This window comes from Sapajus apella, unplaced genomic scaffold, assembly GCF_009761245.1.
Source record: "Sapajus apella isolate SASKATOON/1434 unplaced genomic scaffold, GSC_monkey_1.0 scaffold30, whole genome shotgun sequence".
NCBI lineage: Eukaryota > Metazoa > Chordata > Mammalia > Primates > Cebidae > Sapajus > Sapajus apella.
The window spans coordinates 7,419,203-7,441,394 of NW_022436970.1; the positions used below are offsets into that span (position 1 = coordinate 7,419,203).

At 41.0% G+C, this 22,192-nt stretch overlaps 1 protein-coding gene across 2 annotated transcripts in view; it reads left to right on the forward strand.

Annotated features, from left to right (window-relative positions):
- The window catches only part of CDH20 (cadherin 20), a 220,430-nt gene extending 208,228 nt beyond the window's left edge, over window positions 1–12,202 (forward strand). Inside the window, exons 10-12 of one of the 2 annotated variants that reach the window (XM_032293654.1) lie at window positions 1,196–1,313; window positions 6,155–6,406; window positions 10,614–12,202. In XM_032293654.1, coding sequence (XP_032149545.1) covers window positions 1,196–1,313; window positions 6,155–6,406; window positions 10,614–11,119 — 876 coding nt within the window. In that variant the 3' untranslated portion in view covers window positions 11,120–12,202. The remainder of the gene's footprint in view (window positions 1–1,195; window positions 1,314–6,154; window positions 6,407–10,613) is intronic. The other variant, XM_032293655.1, reaches the window with a different exon arrangement.
- The last annotated feature ends 9,990 nt before the right edge of the window (window positions 12,203–22,192 follow it).

The following is a 22,192-nucleotide window of genomic DNA, read 5'->3' on the forward strand; positions in this document are numbered from 1 at the left end:
GGCTTCTCAAAGACAGTAATGCAGCCCTGAAATACTGGGCCAGTGATGAGGTTAGGCAGACAAAGTGAGAGGAAAATGTGGGGTCAAGCAGGACTTTGTGGCACCTGAGCCCTTTAGGCTGCGTAGAAACAGCTGGCCGTGGTGGAAGAATGTAAGTTCTATTGCTGTCTAACCTCTGAAGTATTTAGGTAACATTTATCCTATGCCTACTAACATACTTGAGCCCAACCATAAAGCAAAATTAAATCCCGAGGCAGGCGACAGCAGGGAGATTCTGCAGGGAAGTTTCTTATAAAACGGGAAAGTTCCCTTATCCATACCCCACACCCCCACACCCCTATCCCCCAACCCCTGCTCCAGTAGGACAGGGGAGTGCGCTGCTGCTCAAACCCCTAGGGGGAGCAGGCAGATGAGCAGGTGCAGAAGCCTTGGGGAGCGCTTTTGGGCTTTGGCCCCACGGTAGTGTATAGGACTCCGGAAGCCCAAGTGAGCATGTGTTATGGTGTGCTCTTTCAGCTATGTCATATTAGCTCAATAGACCCTCTGCCTTATCACAGGACAGAAGGCCAGTGTGATAGCCTGAGTTCTTGCCCATGTGCTAGACAATCACACGTAGGCTGGAGGGTTTAGGGCAAGGTTTACTGAGCGGTGGAGGTGGCTCTCAGTGAGATGGGCGGGGAGCCGGAAGTGGAGGATGGAGTAAGAAGGTGGTCTTCCCCTGGATTCAGGATGCCCAGTGGCCAGAATCTTTTCTGACTGTCCTGTGCTGAACTCCCCTCAGCATCCGTATCATTCTACCGGTGCTAGTCTGCCAGTGTCTGCCAGTGTCTGCTGGTGTGCTCCTCTTCTCCTCTCAACATCCAGCTGCTTTTGTCTATGCCTACTAATGTCTCGGGTTTTTATGGATACAGAATGGTGGGTGTGGCGGCCAGAGTGGTCTTGGAAAATGCAACATTTGGGCCTGAAAACAGGAGTGCCTGTTCTTACTTAGGTCTGCGGACACAGGCCAGCGGGTGGAGCCCTTCCCAGGGACCATGCCCTTCTCTATCCAGCACTTCCCTGCTCCTCTCCCATATCAATGATATCCTTATTAGGTAAAACAACCCACCATCGTGTTTCCAGGTTTGGGATTTAACTGGGCCCTGGTGCTTTTTCCTTTGGCTCCAGCTCACCTGATTTCATGTCCCTTCCTCAGCTGATCCAGACAGTGAGCGCAGTGGACCAAGACGACCCACTCAATGGCCAGCATTTCTACTACAGCTTGGCTCCTGAGGCTGCTAACAACCCCAATTTCACCATAAGGGACAACCAAGGTAATCAGGTGGATAGTTGGCTATCTATGCTTTTCTACAATGTAGGCCGGCTACTTTGGGTTACTGTCTTACGCAAACAGTGTCAAAGGCTACCTGCTCCTTAACAGCAGAGAGGACTTTAATAATTCACAGTGTCTTTTTTTTTTTTTTTTTTTTTGAGATGATGTCTATGTTGGCCAGGTTAGTCTTGAACTCTTGGCCTCCAGCAATCGTCCTGTTTCAGTCTCCCAAAGTGTTAGGATTACAGGTGTGAGCCACTCCACCCAGCCTCACAGTGTCTTTTAAAGTTTTGTTTCAGAATACCAAACATAAATAACCCTTTGCCAATTCTAAAACTCTTTCAGTCAGTAAGTCGACAGATGTTTACTGAGCGCCTGTCCTGTGCTAGAAACACTGCAAAGCACAGAGGCAAAATCCTTCATTCTCACTAGCAGCAGCCCTATTCACATGTTCTGTAACAATGGGAAGAATCTGAGAAATAAGAAAGTGACCTAGATTAAAGAGAAAAAAACCTGGGGGAACATTTCTAAGCAGAGATCAGAGTAGGAAACAGTAAAAAGCTCTCCAAACAAAAAGGAGACCAAGGGTAAGTAAAAGAGATAACAAAGGGCACATACAGGACCATTGGCATTGAAACAGCTTTATTACTTTAGGATGATTCGAAGACACACTTTCAGGTAGGCTTCCCTGTCCAGAAAATGCTCCCCACTATAGCTTTGATGGAATAGAATTCTAGACTCCCCTTTTCCAACAAGCATTCAGATCAGCTAAGGGGCTCATGGACCCAGCACACTCTTATTTGGGCCCAGATGGGAAAAGGAAGGACTTTTGTTCTCTAGCCAGTTGATTTGCTTCAAAAGAATAAAAAAGGTCAGGGCAATAGAAAAAATAAGTTAAACTGTCAAATGAACCTCATCTGTTGTTAACTCTGCTGCCAGCGAGCCATCTGACCCTGGGAAGGTCATCACTTCTCCAGATTGCAGTAGCCTCATTTTCATTCCAGTTCTAAAATATGAATTGCCACTTTGTAAAACTCTAAGCAAAGGGTAACAAAAAGTCATGATTAGGTTAGGCACACCTGGCTTTAGTCTCAAACATCAATTATTTGAGATTACAAGTATTACTTCAACACCACATGACAGTTTTCTGCTGTAAAAATTGAGACTCTCAAACCTGTTTTCTTCTAAATGGTAACACATTCTTCTAAGTCACGCCTTCAACCTCCTACATGTCATCATAAAACCACTATAAAAATTCTGGAAGGAATGGCAATATGAATTATAAAGGCAGAAATATTTCAATTAAATATCCTGAAGTTTTTATTGAGTCAAAATTTTGAACTATTCATTTATCTGCTTCGTAGGGAAACTATTTCTGCAAAGAGTGGTTTCAGCTTCCATAGGACTGTTTTATAAAGGCAACCCTGGGGGAAAAAATAACCCATTATAACACATTATATTTTTTCTTTAACTGTGCAGCTAAGCCATCACTCTAATAAGTGAAACAAAATGCAGCAAAATGTTGAAAATTTCTTAAAGATGACTTTGGGAACCAATTTATGGAATCAATTCCTTAAAAAGATGGGCCACAGGCATAGGACAACAGTAAGATGTAACTCATCTCTTGGAAGGTTTCCCAAAACAGAAGTCAGCACATCTTCAACAGAAAGCATGAACTCTTAATCTCCAAATGACAATTTATCCCATGAGTATCCTTTACTGAGGCTCATTTAAAAACTGACCAAGTCTAGGCACAGTGGCTCATGCCTGTTACCCCAACACTTTAGGAAGCTGAGGAAGGAGAAATACTTGATGTCAAGCGTTCAAGACCAGCCTGGGCAACACAGCAAGACCTCATCTCTGCAAAACATTTTTTAAAAATTAGCCAGGCATGATGGCACACACCTGTTGTCCCAGCTAGTTGGGAACCTGAGGCAGGAGGATCACTTGAGGCCAGGCGTTTGAGATCAGCCTGGGAAACACAACAAGACACCATCTCTACCAATTTTTTTTTAATTAGCCAGACATGGTGGCATGCACCTGTAGTCCCAGCTACTTGAGAGGCTGAAGTGAGAGGATCACGTGAACCCAGGAGTTCAAGGCTGCAGTGAGCTATGGTCAAACCACTGTACTCCAGTCTGGGTGACAGAGCAAGATCCTGTCTCTAAAAAAACCCAACACAACAAAAACTGACTAATATCTTACAGGGCAGATCTACGTCAACTACCTCTGTTCCCGTGCCTGAAACATGATGTCCTTTTATGAACACAACAGGGAACTATCTTAAGTAAAGTCTTTTTTTACTTTTTAGCCCCAAAACATTATGAAAAGAATTATGTGCATACAGTACTTTACAGTTTCAAAAGTATTTTCCCATACCTTATTTGATATTTACAATAATTCTGTGAGGCTTTAAGGAAGTTATTAATCCCTCTGATTCTTATTGTCCCATCTGATGGATGAGGAAAGTAAGCAAATGGCCCAAGACCAGAGAGTCAATAAGCGTTAAAATTGGGACTAGAAATTGGGTCCTGTTTTACTACGCCCCTCCACCACAACAACGCCCCTCCACCACAACAACGCCCCCTGCTCCTCCACACACACAAAGTGTTCTGTGTCACCTTAGGAAAAAATGCTGTTTCCAAGTAAGTTACCAAAGCCCTAATTATCACATTCAACAAAAATTTTCCAAATGGCTACTATAGGCCAGGCTCCTTCCAGCACTGGACTTAGCAATGTGATGCTCTAATATTTCTCTTCAATCTTAAATAATTCTTAGATGTAGAAACATGTATGTTATAGATATAATACTTTTATGAATTTCAGCTCTAGACAGTCTTTCTAAAAGTGTATGACCTCACCTGGATTAAACCAAAGAATTTTAAATAATAGTTCTCATTATAAAGAAAAATTTGATTTCTGAAAAGAAAAAAACAATTAAAACTACAAAGTGGAATCAGTAGTACTTAGCTATTAAGTATGGAAAACAGAAAGGTGTGTGGGTTGTGTGGTAGGTGGAAATATGAATATAATCCTCAGGTCGGCATCCTCTCTCTTCTGAGAAGAAAGTAAGAAGTAGCTTGTATCAAAGCAGGAAGAGATTCTGCTTATCTGATTACTTTTTGAAAGTTAGTATTACTAAACTAAATAAGCAGTTATATAGCACAATGGAAAGTGTGCATGTTTTGGAGACAGAGAGACCAAAGTTCAAATGCCAGCTCTGCTACTAACTAGGTTAGTGACTTCAAACAAATTATAAAATCATTCCAGGCCTTACTTCTATTTCTGAAAAGGAGTAAGATTATTACTATCTCACCAAATTGTGAAGATAGAATGAGATACTGCATGCAAAGTGCAGGTACATGGCACAGGAGCCTTAGGTAACAATAGCCGTTAGCATAAAATGCAGGGGGGAGAAGGAAAAGTTAATTAAGGGGTAATGTGTTAGTAAGAATAGCCCAGGTTATACTATAGGAACAACTACCACAAAAATCTCAGTGGCTTAGCATAACTAGTTAATTTCTTGCTCACTACAGCCTACTGTGAGTCTGAGCTCAGTGCCCCAGGCTGCCTGGCTCTGCATTTCATACCCTGTGGTTCTTTGGTCTGTAACTACAGCAAGGAAAGGGCATGAAGACTCACACATCAGCTCATACAGACTTCTCCCTAGAAGAAACACAAATCACTATTGCTCATCAACTAAAGCAAATCACACAGACATATCCACATGTAAGAGCACAGAAAACTATAATCCTTTATTATGCTCAAAAAGGGAAGAAGAACCAGAAATATTGATGATGACTAATAATATTTACTTTGGTTAGGCTCTCAGAATTTTTGGTGATGTTCTAGGCTCTTTCCCATGAACTATGAAACACATCCACAGGACCTCTGTGCTGGTGCTATTAGTTTTGAAAATCACTTCTTGTATGTCTTACCACATCTCTCAATTTTTCCTCTGCAGAAAATAATCTGAGCTTTGCAAAAGTATATCTACTTTAGAATTCAAACCTACGCCAGGAAACTAGAGAACATAGATCTTAGAAATGAAAAAATCCCACAAAACAATATATGAATATAAAAGTAAACACACACGCACACACCCTAACTTTGTAAAAACACATCTAATAATTTGACTAATCCTCTTTAAAACTGAAGGAAAGATTTATAGTATTGATCAGGAACAAATTTTCACCAAGTTCATATTAACTGCTTCAAGTTACACCAACTCAGGAGAAATAACAAGGTATGTCATATGATTAGGGGATTTCAAATAAGCTTCTACTAAATGAGCAGGTTCTTTAGGAAACACAGGAGGAGTTGGTGCTTGCATTTCAGAGGCATAAAAGAAAACAGTAAAAGACGTGAATTCCAGCCAAAGTGGCAAAAATAAGCAATCTGCCACAGCCACATGGGTTCCTCAGCATTCTTTTCCTGGAGGCACGAAGCAGCAACGGGGCCTTGGCAAGCTGCTGAGCAGGAACAAACAGGGACCACAAGTCACCAGTGATTGTTCATTTCTGTCAAGCTTTCCCAGGGACATTTTTGTTAGATCTGAAGTCTGACAGTTTGCCTTGGGCACTTTATGTCACAAAGGGTAAGACAGACTCAAAAAAAGCCTTTCTCTTCTAGGCCTCAGGGTTTTGCCTAAAAGCAAGCAAAAAGCGTGGTTTCTGAATCCAAATGCTGATCGAGGCAAACCTGCCATGGCTGACCAGCACCAGGGAACATTTGACTACCCTCTCTCCTTCCTACACCCTGCCCCTGCCCCCGTGCTTTCCTCAATCCAAGAAATTAATTCATCTTCCCTTTTCCAATCCTGGAACCCCTTGCTTCTTTCAGATAACACAGCCCGGATTCTAACCAGGAGGTCTGGTTTCCGGCAGCAGGAGCAGAGTGTCTTTTACCTGCCCATCCTGATAGCAGATAGCGGGCAGCCGGTGCTGAGCAGCACAGGCACATTGACCATCCAAGTGTGCAGCTGTGATGACGACGGCCACGTCATGTCCTGCAGCCCAGAGGCCTACATGCTCCCAGTCAGTTTGAGCCGGGGGGCCCTCATTGCCATCCTGGCCTGCATCTTTGTCCTCTTAGGTGAGTAAGGAACTGCTTTCCCTTCTGCGGAGTTCTGCCAGTGCCTACTCAGACATCCGTTCATTACCATCCTGACACAGCTATTCAGAACTGGTCTTCCACATCTTGCTTACTGAAAAGGTGGTACAGTGAGGCTGCAAAAAAAAGAAGTAAAGAAACTGAGGACAGTCCCTTCTTCAAGGTGGCTTTGGCAAGATCAAAGCAGATATATTTATAAAGCATCTACTATGAGTTGGGGCACCATACGAGGTGCTGGGATTAATAAAACAGACATATTCTGGCCTTCCTGAGTTTATTTCAGAACAAAGAAAGTTCGTTCTGACTAGAACCAAAATTACAATTTTGGACAGGATTTGATGATCACCTCTTCTAACCCCTTTTTTTTAAGTAGTAGATAAGTCACAAAGGGGTAAGTGACAGGCTGAAAATCAAAGTGAGAGGCAGAGTCAGGACTGAAATGCAGGCAGGCCATACACTGGGCACCCCTGTGTCTCAGAAGCACTGCCCTTCTCCTAAACGCTCATCCTGATTCTGGAGGTGGTATTACAGGGAAGGAAAGAGGGACAAGGTATCTTGGGTGGACAAGTGACAGGGATAGATGCCATTTCAAATAGAACAGTCAGGGAATCCCTCACTGGTTAAGACCTTTGAGCAGAGAGCTAAAGGAAGTAAGGGTGTAAACCACACAGATTTCTGGGGAATAAGCTGTTTGGGGTGATTAGTACTCCTCCCAGGCACCATGGCTATCTAACCAGGAACAGTGACTAAACAGGGTCAGTTTGCCTCTGCTGAGGAAATAAAGACATACCAGGCTAGGAGTCAGAGAGCACTTAAGGAATCCTTCCTTCCTCCTCTCAAGTCATACTGCAAGGCAGCTCCCCAACCCCCATGTGCATAAGAGCATCCTTGCAATTGTTTTCTAATTCCACACTCAAAAACAGACAAAAACCCCTAAACCAACTCTTGCAACCAAGAAAATATCTGTACATGTATCTTTGCTCTTATTGAACTAATCTATAGCATATATGTCTTGCTTAGAGAAAAACAAGATTTAGTAGATATTAGTTTTATTCAATATGAAAGAAATCCGAGTTTTTTGAGGGGAAAAAAGTAAAGCCCTGAGGACTGAAATTAGAATAGATGTATAGATATTCACATACACCCTTGATCCTAAGTTCACCTCTATACCAAAAGACAGACCAAAGAATGAAGTTCTGTGTAAAATGTCAGCTGATTGACTTTCTAGGTAGGTCTGTGGAATGTGCTTCTCAAAACACACTTAAAAATACAACATGCATTTTAATGTTGTTGTTTTAGTTCAGCCGTATACAAAGAGAGAAAGAGTATAAATAAGAAACCTTTCTAAGTCTTGGATCCCTGTATCAGAGAAAATTGTCATGGTTTCTGGTCCCAGACTTCATTGATGAGTAAAACCTCCCTGCAATTCCCTGAGTTTCCATAAGGTGGCATTGGGAGTCCTTGAGTGCAGAACTGGACAGCCTGCAAGAGGCCTTTGCAAAAACTTATTCCTGGGAGAAATTTCCAGACTGGCTGTCCTTACTTCTATCTTTGGAAAATGTCGAAGTTAAAAGTTCACCCTGGCCCACAAAAAGCCATCATTACAGAAATACTGATTTAAAGAGACTGGCTTGGAGTGGCTCTTAAGTTAAAACGGTGTGCAAGGGACAATTTATTTTATCCCTACCACACCCATGATGATGTCTTGTCTTTTGAACTGTACAGAAAAAGTAAACAGTTTTCAGGAGCTAAATTGAGCAGAGCTGTCATCAAATCCTCAGTTTTAAGTACTCTTACTTCTAAGAGTACACATCTTGTATTAAAAATAATTCATGAAACTATAAGATTTGAGATGCATTTGTCAACAAAATCCTGTATTTTACAGAAAACTAAATAAATTAATTCTGACTTGGTGGGTTTCTTTTTCATGTCTCAAATATATATCTAGTTCCTAGAAAGTCTCATAAGCTCTATGCACCATGCCTATAGATCCAAAATATAAACCATCCCTAGAAATTAATCTCTTCTGTCAGAGAAGACTCAGCTGAATAAGGCCATTTTCCTCAAAATCTGATTTTCAAGGCTTTATGTAATATTTTTTATTTAAATTAGATTACCTAAAAAAAAAAAAAAGACATGTACCAATCTTTTTCAGTTTTATAGAAACTGCCTAATTTTCCATGACCACCAGAATTCTCTCCAGCAGGTACTCAAAAGACTTCCAATTTTGCTTCCTAGCATTTTCCGAAATACTGCCCCTGCCACTTCAAGGTCATCTATGTGAAGCCCTTCCCAGCCTTCCAAGTAAAATTCACTGGCGCTGCCTCTCTGTACTCTCCTGGTGACACTTGTGCCTCTAATAGCCCTTATCACTATCTGACTTGCATTAATCATTAGCATCCACAATCTCCTTAGATTACAAGCTCACAAGAGCAGAAACCATCATACTCAATACTGTTTCCCCATTGCTTAGCATAGAGCCTTAAAAATATTTGGGCTTAGTAACTTCACTGAATCCTGCAAACATGCTGTGCAGCATGCTCCCTTTGAATCTCACATCTCCAGTCTGCATCAATCCAAATCACATTCCAACCTTTCATGCTCAATTCAAGCCCTCACTTCCTTGGAGTCCTATTATAGTCTCTTTCTCTAGGAATCCCACAGTCCTTTTAGTCCTTACTTTGTATTTTCGCACATAGAGAAAATATACACGAGCATATCATCATTTCTTTCCCGTGTTGTTTTATCACCAAAGCTATTCAGGAGAATATTACGTATTATGTCATTAATTGCGATTTATAACAAAGCATATCTACATTCAAAAAAATTTTAAATCGTTGTGTGTTTTATTAGTCACTCTGTAATCTTTTACTGCATGTATGAATGTACTCCACTTTCTTCCCTTGGATAAATTGGGGTCTTATTTTGCAGTGCTGTCAAACTGTCACTGTTCACCAGCTGTAACAAAACACACCAGGAAACAAAAAATAATAGCAGTTCTACAGCTAAAACCTCAAAACACTTCCTGGAAAACGTTTTCAGTAAGGGAGATAAACAACTCAATGGGATTCTCTCTCCTTTAAACCCTGGCAAACACATTCTAGTGGGGGAAAAATGCATTTTTGGGGATAAAATTTTATCCATACCTGCAAGGGCACATCTAACAGTGTGGTGTTTCTTTGCTAACATGATGAATTATATAAAATATCACTGCTCATTCTCTCCCTTCCATAAACACCATTGGGTCCAGAAAGCCACAACCACCTCTCTAATGAAAGGCTTCTCTGAGGAACCTGACTTTATTGGACCCCAGGAATCATTTATGTTCTCTTGCTTCTTAGCAGTAAAAAAAACAACTTTGGCCCGTATTTAGAATGTGTGTCTCTATGCATATTAAGATATGATTATATACAGAGTAGAATCCTATTAAGATGCTAATATAAGGAAGCAGAATACCACCTATATGATAAGACCTCCACATTAAAAGAGATGTGAATTTATCATCATATAAACAGAGCACAGGATCTGGTCCTTTGTGTATCTTATCCCATAGTAGGCCTTTGTGCTTTGTTAAAGGGATTTTTAAATTGGCTGTTGGGTATAGACACACACAATTTCAAAACAGCAACCTGATCTTAAGAGACCATATGCAACTTTTTCTAATTAAACCATCTTAAGAAATCAGGGCTTCACTGTCCACAACCTGACTTGCTGAAAGAGAACAAGGTCGACTTAAATTAGAATGCCCCAAGGTTTCAGATATCCAAAGTTGTCTCAGTATCCGTGGTGAATCAAGACTTTTTTATTTATTTATTTATTTATTTTTTTTGAGATGGGAGTTTCGCTCTTGCTGTCCAGGTTGGAGTACAATGGCGTGACCTCAGCTCATCACAACCTCCGCCTCCTGGATTCAATCGATTCTCCTGCCTCAGCCTCCTGAGAAGCTGGGATTACAGGCGTGTGCCACCGCACCCAGCTAATTTTGTATTTTTAGTAGAGACGGGGTTTCTTCACGTGGGTGAGGGTGGTCACTAACTCCAGACCTCGGGTGATCCACCCGCCTCAGCCTCCCAAAGCGCTGGGATTACAGGCATGAGCCACCACGCCCGGCTGAATCAAGACGATTTCTAGTCATTGCACACACAGCCCAGGCTACTGGATAAACAGCTTCTCTTTTTTTTCCTGGCAGTGCTGGTGTTGCTCATTTTGTCCATGAGGCGGCACCGGAAACAACCATACATCATCGACGACGAGGAAAACATCCACGAGAACATCGTCCGCTACGACGACGAGGGCGGCGGCGAGGAGGACACCGAGGCCTTCGACATCGCGGCCATGTGGAACCCCCGGGAGGCGCAGGCAGGGGCCGCCCCCAAGACGCGGCAGGACATGCTGCCCGAGATCGAGAGCCTCTCCCGCTACGTGCCTCAGACGTGCGCCGTGAACAGCACTGTCCACAGCTACGTGCTGGCCAAGCTCTACGAGGCCGACATGGACCTGTGGGCGCCGCCCTTCGACTCCCTTCAGACGTACATGTTCGAGGGGGACGGCTCCGTAGCGGGGTCGCTGAGCTCCCTGCAGTCGGCCACATCGGACTCGGAGCAGAGCTTCGACTTCCTGACGGACTGGGGGCCCCGCTTCCGGAAGCTGGCCGAGCTCTACGGGGCATCGGAGGGGCCCTCGCCACTGTGGTGACGGAAGCCGAGAGGCAGGTGCGTGTCCAAATCCAGACGTTCTCCGCGGGTACTTCGCGGACAAGGTGCAGCCGACCACACGAGCAATACTGTGCTGGAGAGTGAGAATGGGGGTGAGCAGGCGAACAGAGCTCTCTCTGGATCAGCTTTACTTGGTTAGATTAAGTTAAATAAGCAAAAGGAAACCCAGGAAGAAAAGGGGAGAATCTTGGATTACCTTTTTTTTTCTTTTCTTTTTTGATTTTTCTAACGCTGTGTGCGAAGGCTTGGAATCCAAGGTGTTATGGCAGGGGGGGCTCTTCTCTGCCATTCGCCAAGGCCTTTGTCACTTTTCCACTGCAGAAAGGCTCTGGCCTTGAATACAGAGATGCCAGTTGAAAGCAGAAAGTTCTCCTCTCGTATCTGTTTTTTATCTTATCGTATTCTCCGTTTAAGAGTTTTGCTGGCTCATCAAACCACAGAAACCAACCAACAAGAAAGAACAGAAAACTTGTTATTCAGTGAAATTAACCTACTTGTTCTGGGATGGATGGAATTTCTTGTAACCCTTTTGAGACAAGGTTAAGACTGAATCAGCCTTGCATGGGGGTAGATGGGTGGGAGGGTGGGTGAAGGAAGAGACACTGACTTTATGCCCAAGTTTAGTGGCTGAACCAAGAGGTGTTGGCATTACAGCTCATCCAATGCCATCAAGTTCGAGTGCTCATGTTTCCTCTCAGCTCTTTAACTGTGCCCCTGCAAAATTGTTCAGAATGAAACCAGAAAAATCTGCCTCTTTTGCACTGTAGATGTCTCTTCCATGTGCCAAATGTGGAGATTAGATGCTACAAATGAAAGCCAAATAAAAAGAAGTATCTGATAAAAGCATGGGTTAGAGGGCTTTCCTAATCTGTGTGAGGTCAATCCAAGGGATGTTTACATACTGTAGATAACCTACTTGAACAAAAATCAGTATTATAGAGAATAAATGGATGTAAGAAAATTACATGTACAAGTTTTGTATATTTGTTAATAATTTTGGTAATAAATATGATGTACTGCATCTCAGTACCTTAGCACTTCTTTTAATAAAAGTTAAATAGAAGGAAAAGTCTATTGAGAATTTGTTTAGTTGCTGAACAGATAGAAGATGACTTTGTAATCCTGATCTAGCCTCAGGTTCCCAGGGTTGGGGCTGATTCCTAAGGCAAAAGCAATGCAAAGAAGTGTGAGGTTGCATTCTATTTCAGTTACTCATCATATGAATATTATGGTTCAAACTGTTAAGCTTTTCATGAACACTCCATTTCCTCATCTCTGAAAAGAGCAAAGGGTGGTTTGGTAATATCAATGATACAATGGTGAATTTAGTCTATATTTTTCATTTTGCAAAACGTTATTACACATAGCCACCAATGAGGCAGGCTACATTGCAACTTACATCTCTATTTCATTGGCAAATTGAGCTCACAGATAGCTGAGACCATATTTTATTCATCTTTCCTTTTACTACAATGGCTGGCATACTCCTCTGCACAAGAGTAGGTGCTTAACACATACTTCGTGGCTACATGATGGGAGGGATTTCTTTATTTGACATTCTATTACTAAAGAATATTTTACACAATTATCTTTACAATTGAGGCTAAATTGTGAACAAAATCACTTTCTGAGAGCCTTGGTTATAGCAAGAGTTCTCAAATTTTAACTTGCCAGAATCACCTGAAGAAATAGGTAAACGAACTCACCCCCAGAATTTCTGATTCAGTCGATTTGGGGCAGTTTGTATTTCTAACATATTCCCAGGAGATGCTGATGCTGCTGGTCCAGGAACCACATTTTGAAAACCTCTGGTATGTAGTTGCTCACTTTCTAACATATGAAGATTAAACTATAACCCATCTGCATTGGGTCTCATCTTCTTGCAGAGTGGTGTTGTGAATCATTTTCTCCAGTAAAACAATAACAGTTTACAGAAATGTATGAGAAAGTTAATGAGGGCCTGGGAGCCAGCAGGATGTGCTTTTTTGCATATTACACATTACATGGTACCATTACATGGTACATTAACAGCCACCAAATTCTCTTCAGCCTTCAGCATGCTAACCCTTTCTTCCCATGAAAGGCAGGCAGCTCTCACACATCCTCTTCAAGGATAGAGTGCAATGTAAAAATGAATGCACTTAACAAAGCGAAAAAAAAAAGCATGGACTTGAGTCCAAACTAGGCTTTACAATATACCAATTATATGCATGTGGGCAAATCAACCTCTATAACATTCTTCCTTCCTACCACAGCCTTGAGGATAATTTTGTGAGTATTTCACTTTGTATTGCTTGTGTTACAACTGAGAACAGCTGTTATCCTAACCACAGGGGTTTATCATGCCCCACATCCTGCAAATGTGGTCCCCATGATATTGGGCATGAAGTGATTAAACAAAATCTCCTGAATTTTCTGGTCCCTGGGAGGATGTTTAATGGTGTAATACAGGAAGTGTGAATGAAGCACAAAATAGATCTATTTCAGCTTCATACTCTAAGCTAAAAGAGACTCCCCCTCCAAATGAGTTTTAAAATTCCCTTTCTACTGCCACACTGTAATACAAATGCTGATCCCTCTGAGAACAAAAAAAGAGAAAACCATCATCACCTCTATACAGACAATGTGATCAGGTTAGACCAGAGTGCTATAAAATTGTTCAGCCATTTCTTTGTCAAAAGGTAAAACAGCTAGCCTATAATTTACAAGTGTGAGGGAAACAGGAACATCTGCAGAAACCAATTGATGAGACTCAGTCTGAAACTGTATTCTGAATAAGAACACAAGCAAAGATAAAAAATAGCAGTGAATTTTCTGAATCTAAAAAAGAGGATATTCCAGCATGGCATATAGCAAAGGCAAAGATGGAGTGGTTCACATAAGAAAGAATCTGTAAATCCTGAAAATAGATTTCAACAAGTTAAAAATCAGTGCAGGCACATTAAGAATTATTAGTTCGCTAGTAATGCAGAACGAGGCCTTGATGACAGAATTCACAGTATTTCCATATAGTGCTGGGACTATAGGAACGTGAGACAGACACACTTTACAAGTAGTTCTCATTGCAGATTGACTCACTGTCATATCCATTTGTCATTTTTATAATGAAGAACCTTCAAGATATTGAAGGAAGCAAAGATAAAAATTAACAATGAATTTTCTGAATCCAAGAAAGAGAATATTCAAGCATGGCATATAGCAAAGGCAAATATGGAATGGTTCAAACAAGAAAGAATCTATAAATCCTGAAAATAGAATTCAACAAGTTATTGAATTCCATATTGAAAATGGTTATTGGAGAATAATATGGATTGGGGAAGCTTCTGCTTTATTCTTAAAGATCAAGTTTCTGATAGAGGAAGTGGATAAAATTAGGCCAAGGGGTCCTCTTTTAAAATGACCTTCTAGTGACTTCTTTGTCTCTTGTGATTCATGTTAGCCAAAAAAAGAAAAAAAAATGAATACTAATTTATATACTATGTAATTAACTATAACACCAATCCAAAACAATTTTCTTACATCTTTCTTCCTGGGACAGGAAGCTGGCAAATCTTACCTCATTTGTTTGGCCACACTGTTGGTTTTATGATCAGATACCGATGATGAGAGTCTCTTCCACTCCATTGCTTTAGCTACTGTGGTCACCTTCCTGGTGCCTATGATGCCAAGAGCTCCAGCATTACCTCAATGGCAGTCACAAGCTTCCCCGTATTGAAGAAGAGGGAATGCAGGCTCCACCTCTCAGTGAGAAGAGTGTCAGAACTACATCCACATTATAAGAAGAAATAATGTTCCCATTGTTGGAAAATACAATCTGCCATATTGTCTTTTCCATTTTTAATACCCTGCCTCTTTTTCCTACTCCAGGAAATCTTTTGGTTCCACTCACCATTTCCTTATTCTCTTCCACTCCCTTCCTTCATTATAGAATATATTCTTACTTCCATAAATATATTATTATTCTTTGAAATTCAGCACTATCCTTACCACAAAGTACTTTCAGAAGTAGATGAATATTTCATGAAAACACCTAGCAAAATATCTGAGGTATAACAAGCATTCAATATATATATTTTATTGTGATATAATTGACCTCAATAAAAGGTCAATTATATTACATTTTTACTGCGGTATAATAAACTGCACATATCTAAAGCATACAATTTGACAGTCTTGACATATGTGTACACCCACGAAACTATCACCACAATCAAAATGGTGAGTATGCCTGTCGCCTCCAAAGGTTTTCTTCTGTCCCTCTGTAAAACCTCCCTTCCATCCTGACCTACTCCCCTCCCACCCCAAACAACTACTGAGATGCTTTCTATCGCTATAGATTGGTTTGCATTTTGTGGACTTTTATATAAATGGAATCGTACAACAGATACTTTTTTCTTTGATCTCACCACTTTCACTCGTAATTATTTTGAGATTCATCAGTGTTGTGTATATCAATAGTTTATTGGGTTTTGTTGCTGAGTAACATTTCATTGTATAGCTATAGGACAATTTATTGATTGATTTGCATATGGATGGATAATTGGGTTGTTTGCAGTTTTGGGCTATTGTAAGCAAAGCTGCTATGAACATTTATGTATGAGTCTTCATATGGACATATATTTCCTCTTCTTTGTAAATGTCTAGGTGTAGAATGGATGGAATATATAGTACGTGTATGCTTTAAGAGGAAAAAAGAAACCTGCCAAACTGCTTTCCAAAGTGTTTTTACCATTTTCTATTCCTACCAGCAATAAATGAAAGTTTCATTTTTTTTTTCACATCCACACAGACATTTGGTGTGGCTGGACTTTTTATAATAGGAGAATCGTGGCATCTCACTGTGGCTTTAGCTTACAATATCCTAATGACAAATAATGTCGAGCATCTTCTCATGTGCTTATTTGCCATCCATGTATCTGCTTTGATGCTGTTTTCAGATATTTTATCCATTTTTAATTGGGTAGTTTTCTTATTATTGAGTCTGAGATTTATTTATATTTTCTGGATACAAATCCCTTATATACTTTATATCCTTCGTATGCTTTTATACGTTTTAGATGCCTTTTAAAAATTATTTATATGCTTTGCAAAGATATAGTCCAAGTCTGTCATTTGCCATTTTATTCTCTTAATATCTTTGAAAGGGCAGAAATTTCTGATTCTGATAATATTCAGTTTATCCATTTTTTTCTTCTATGTATTGTACCCTTGGTGTCATTTTTAAGAAACCTTTATCTAACTCAAGGTCACAAAGTTGTTCCATGTTCTCTTCTGGAAGTTTTGTGTTTTTAGGTTTTACATTTAGGTCTATATTCACTTCTGAGTTTATTTTTGTAGATTTTTAGGTATGATCAAGATCCTTTTGTTTTTTTGCATATGAGTATCCAATTGCTCTAGCACCATTTATGGAAAAGGGCTATCTGTTTTTCACTGCATTGTCTTTGAGCCTTGTTGTGGGTTGAATTGTGTCCTCTAAAAAGATATGTTTAAGTCCTAACACCCAGTACTGGTGAATGTGGCCTTATTTGGAAATTGGGTCTTTGTTTATTGACATAAAATAAGATGAGGTCATGCTGGATTACAGTGTGTCTTAATCCAAAGACCAATATCCTTACCAAAAAAAAAAAAAAAAAGGAGATTTGTCATTGAGACAGAGACAGAGAGAAGATACCATGTTGACAATGGAGACAGAAATTGAAGTGATGCCGCTATATGCCAGGGAATGCCAAGGATTATTGGCAATACCAGAAGCTGAGAGGGAGGCCTGGTACAGATTCTCCCCCAACACCTCCAAGAGGAACCACTCCTGTCAACACCTTGACTTCCTACTTCTGGCCTCCAGAAGCATGAGATTTTCTTTTTCTTTTTCTTTTTTTTTTTAGTCTTCAATTTCTATTTTAAGTTCAAGAGTACATGTGCAGATTGTACAATTTTGTTACATAGGTAAACATGTACCACGGTAGTTTGCCGCACAGATCAACCTATCACCTATATATTAAGCCCAGCATTCATTAGCTATTCTTCCTGATGCTTTCCCTCCCCTCACCCTTCCCAACAGGCCCCAGTGTGTGTTGTTCTTCACCATGTGTTCTCATCATTCAGCTCTCACTTATAAGTGAGAACATTCAGTGTTTGGTTATCTGTTCCTGCATTAGTTTGCTGAGGATACCAGCTTCCAGATCCATTCATGTCCCTGCAACTTACATTATCTCATTCCTTTTTATGGATGCATAGTATTCCATGGTATATATGTACCACATTTTCTTTATCTAGTCTATCATTGATGGGCATTTGGGTTGATTCCATGTTTTTGCTATTGTGAAAGGTGCTGCAATGAACATATGTGTGCATGTGTCTTTATAAAAGAATGACTTACATTCCTCTGGGTATGTACCCAGTAATGGGATTGCTGGGTCAAGTGGTATTTCTGCCTCTAGGTCTTTAAGGAATTGCCACACTGCTATCCACAATGGTTGAACTAATTTATACTCCCAACAACAGCGTAAATGCATTCCTTTTCTCTGCAAACCCATCAGCATCTATTGTTTTTTGACTGGTGTGAGTTGGTATGTGACTGTGGTTTTGATTTACATTTCTCTAATGATCAGTGGTATTGAGTTGTTTTTTTTTTTTCCATGTTTTTTGGCCGTATGTATGTCTTCTTTTGAGAAGTGCCTATTCATGTCCTTTATCCACTTTTTAATGGGGTTGTTTTTTTCTTGTAAATTGGTTTAAGTTATTTGTAGACTCTGGATATTAGACCTTTGTCAGATGAATAGATTGCAAAAATGTTCTCCCACTCTGTAGATTATCTGTTCACCCTGATGATAGTTTATTTTCTTGTGCAAAAGCTCTTTAGTTTAATTATATCACATTTGTCAATTTTTGCTTTTGTTGCAATTGCTTTTGGCATTTTTGTCATGAAATCTTTGCCCAAGCCTATGTCTTGATTGGTATTACCTAGATTTTCTTCCAGTATTTTTACAATTTTGAGTTTTAAGTCTTTAATCCATCTTGAGTTAATTTTTGCATAAGGTGTAAGTAAGGGGTCTAGTTTCAGTTTTCTGAATATGGCTAGCCAGTCCTCCCAGCACAATTTGTTAAATAGGGTCTTTTCCCCATTGCTTGTTTTTGTCAGATTTGTCGAAGATCAGATGATTGTAGGTGTGTGGTCTTACTTCTGAGTCCTCTATTCTGTTCCATTGGTCTATGTATCTGTTTTCTGTACCAGTACCATGCTGTTTTGGTTACTGTAGCCTTGTAGTATAGTTTGAAGTTGGGTAGTGTGATGCCTCCAGCTTTGGTCTTTTTGCTTAGGATTGTCTTGGCTATTTGGGCTCTTTTTTGGCAGAACCATGAGATTTTTAAGCCAACCAGTTTATGGCAGTTTGTTACAGCCTCCCTAGGATATATACATACATAATGTAAACATAAATTATGTAACACATTTTAATCTATTTAAACATTAAAAATAATGAAACACAAGGCTTTTATGTGCTTTTGCCACTTTGACTGTACCTACAACACATACATAACACATACACACACCAGTTTACCTATTAACTAACTAGTGCATTCATTTTGTGAGATTTTCTTTTTAACTCAGCCTTGACACATGGTTTGAGTGCATAGAGAGGGCCTCTGAATGTGCCACTGGAGTCTGGCAGGCTACGGTGGCAGCAATCCTCTCTAGCTGACTTGGCAGTGTGTGAGCAGCTCTCTCACAATGCCAGACAGGGGGTAGGGAAGAATAAATCACCAGATGGCTGAAATGAGGCACTTCCATTTGTGTGAACCCACTGATGTGGGCTGTGCAGAGATTGCTGAGAATGGAGATAGGCTCATGCTTGCTGGAAACAGTACTCAGTGCCCCTGGGTCCTCAGGTACAACAGCAAAGAAACAGTATTCAGAAAGGTACTCCATGCCCTGCTTGACTGCAGAGCATATGGACCAGGCTGGCGAAATCCCGGTTGCCATGACTCTGTAAGTGAAAAGTTGCCCTGCAAAGTGAAAGAATTAACCTTCAAAGAGCAGGCTGTGTGGTTTCCTTCTGTCTCTCACACTTGATATTCCCCGGCTGCCCCAGGAACCTGATGCAATCCCTTGCATTTCCCTGCCAGGCCCATTATCAATGACGTTCAGTCATCCTGATTGCTTTTCTTTGCTAGCCTACCAAGGGGCACTTGCAGTCTGGCCTGGTGTCTACCCCCAGGATTAGCCTCATCAACCTCAAATTTTTACATTTGCCAGTGACTTTCTGGGACTTTGACTGATGGACAGCCAGTCTCAAATGGGAGTCATTACCTGAGGATGAATATTGACTACACCCAAGAGGCACACCAGGCCTCATCAGCATTCTCCAGGCTGACATCCCACTGCTGAGCTGCAAAGTTTAGAAAAGGGGGTGGAGAATGAAACTGCCAACTATTGAGCACCTACTGTGTGGAAGCACCATGCTAGGTGTTTGCACATACATTGCCATATTAAAACATAAGCTAAGCAAAAACCTAAAACCAGAAAAGGAAATGGTGGCTATGTGTGAAACACATATATATGGATATCATTGACTCCTCCAAGAATAGTAACGCATAGAATGAGCTCTGAGGATGTTACTGACCTTTGATTGTTGATACTCCCTCTATACCTTAAGCCCTGAAGAACTGAAGATTGGCCTTAACAGTGAGCAGCAAAACCAGGGAAGAACACTGGCATGAATCCTCTGAGAATCAGTGAGTGATCATTATTTCAAAATTCCACTCTTCGTTTCTTTCCTGAAAGCATGATTTCACTATAATATGTAAAGAGTTAAAAAAAAAAAAAAGTAGATGTCAGCCAGGTGCAGTGGCTCATGCCTGTAATCCCAACACTTTGGGAGGCAGGGTGGGTGGATCACCTGAGGTTAGGAGTTTGAGACCAGCCTGACCAACATGGCAAAACTCTGCCTCTACTAAAAATACAGTAATTAACTAGGCATGTTGATGGGTGCCTGTAAACCCAGATACTGGGGAGGCTGAGGTAGGAGAATCGCTTGAGCCAGGGAGGCAGAGGTTGCAGTGAGCCACTGCACTCCAGTCTGGGAGACACAGTGAGACTCTGTCTCAAAACAAACAAACAAAAAAGTCATGTAGGATTTTGTTATCAGGGACCTTGTATACCCAGGTTAATTGCCTCTCAAAAGAGCAGGGGTCTCTTTCTGGAGGACGCGGGCACACTGCCATATTTGCAGTATGTCCCTTCATTATAAACAGAATACAAATACTCTGTAAACTCAAGGCCACAAACCACATCCAGACTCCGACATGGATCTAAGCATATGCCATGTATATCTCAGGCACATTTGGCAATCAGATTACGTATGAGACTTGACAGGGAAGTCTTTATCGGGGTTTTTAGTCACAGTCTTCATGACAGGATCCACTGTGACATTGAGCAGGTAAAGTGAATAATAATATATCCAACTTGGAAGGTCAATTCCTGCTCATATTTCTAATTACTAAATATACCATCACTGAGGGCCTCCCAGTAGAGCAGTGTCCTGCTGTGAAGCTAGACTGTTCATTATTCAAAGTTGTTCTTTTGTTGCAGGCAACAACAGCGGCACAGCACATGTGGAAACTCTATTGCTATCATTAGCTACAGCACCCTTTTTTCAAATAAAATAAGACAAGGATTTTTGGCTTCTAGTACTTGTTTCTTCTCTTTTTATTTCAGTGCCATCCTCACTGTTAGAGTTCATTGGCAAATCTCAACGCTCTACCAAAATATAACTTTATGAAGGAACATTTTTTAGTATCACCTTAATTGGTTTGTGTCTCTTCTGACCAAACACTTTCCTGTGAAGAAAAAGAAAATCATGGGAACCTCCCATTTCATCTAAAAGAGAAGAAACAAAATTTGAAGCTGCAGAAATAGAAACTCATAGCATACAAGTTTCTATAGGCTCCCCCTAGCCAAAGTTAGACTTGACGGCTGTTGTGAGACCTTGGTTCTTGTCTTCTTAGCTTAAAATAATTTAAACAAGAGACACAGCAAAGGAGATGGAGTGTGGAACCATTTGTTACAAAGGAGAAAGAATATTTGAAAGTTAGGTGCTGGGCTGGGTGCAGTGGCTCACACCTGTAATCCCAGCACTTTGGGAGGCCAAGGTGGGCAGACCACCTGAGGTCAGGAGTTTGAGACCAGCCTAGCCATCATGGCAAAACCCCATCTCTACTGAAAATACAAAAAAACTAGCCAGGTGTGGTGGTGTGCCTCTGTAGTCCCAGCTGCTCGGGAGGCTGAGCCGGAAGAATCACTTGAACTAGGGAGGCAGAGATTGCAGTGAGCCAAGATTGTGCCACTGCTCTCCAGCCTGGGTGACAGAGCCAGACTCCATCTCAAAATAAATAAATAATTAAAAAATTAAAGTTAGCTGCAGAATGAACAGTAAACCCTGAGAGAGAGAGAGAGAGAGAGAAGAGAGAGAGAGAGAGAAAAGAGAGAGAGTGAGAGAATAGAGGGTGGGCTGCTCATAAGGATGAGACAGCATTTATTTTTGCTGGAGAAACTCCCTTTATGAAAATTTACATGATTAGTCATATGAATGTAGGAGGGGCTGTTCCTAGTAAGCATGTCCTGGGTGGTCCTCTGGGTGCACATGCGCAGTAGCTGTCCATGCTTGTTCATATATTGCATGTCTCATTAGCATCTTAAATCTCCCCCAGGGTTGTGTTTTTCACTATTACAATGAGCAAAGGGTCAGTGTGAGGACAGGTAAAATCAAAATGCACATGCTCTCTATGGGGGAAATTCCCTACTGAAGATAGCTTTGCTTGAATGAACTCAGTTACAAAGTGAATGCTGAGGTCTGTTTGGTTGACTGTATGATCACCATGGTTGCTGCATCCCAAGATCATGGTAACTTCATTGGATACCTCTCCTGCTTCAAAAGTAGATGTAAAAATGCCAATACGGGCTGGGCACGGTGGCTCACACCTGTCATCCCAGCACTTTGGGAGGCCAAGATGGGTGGATCACCTGAGGTCAGGAGTTAGAGACCAGCCTGACCAATAT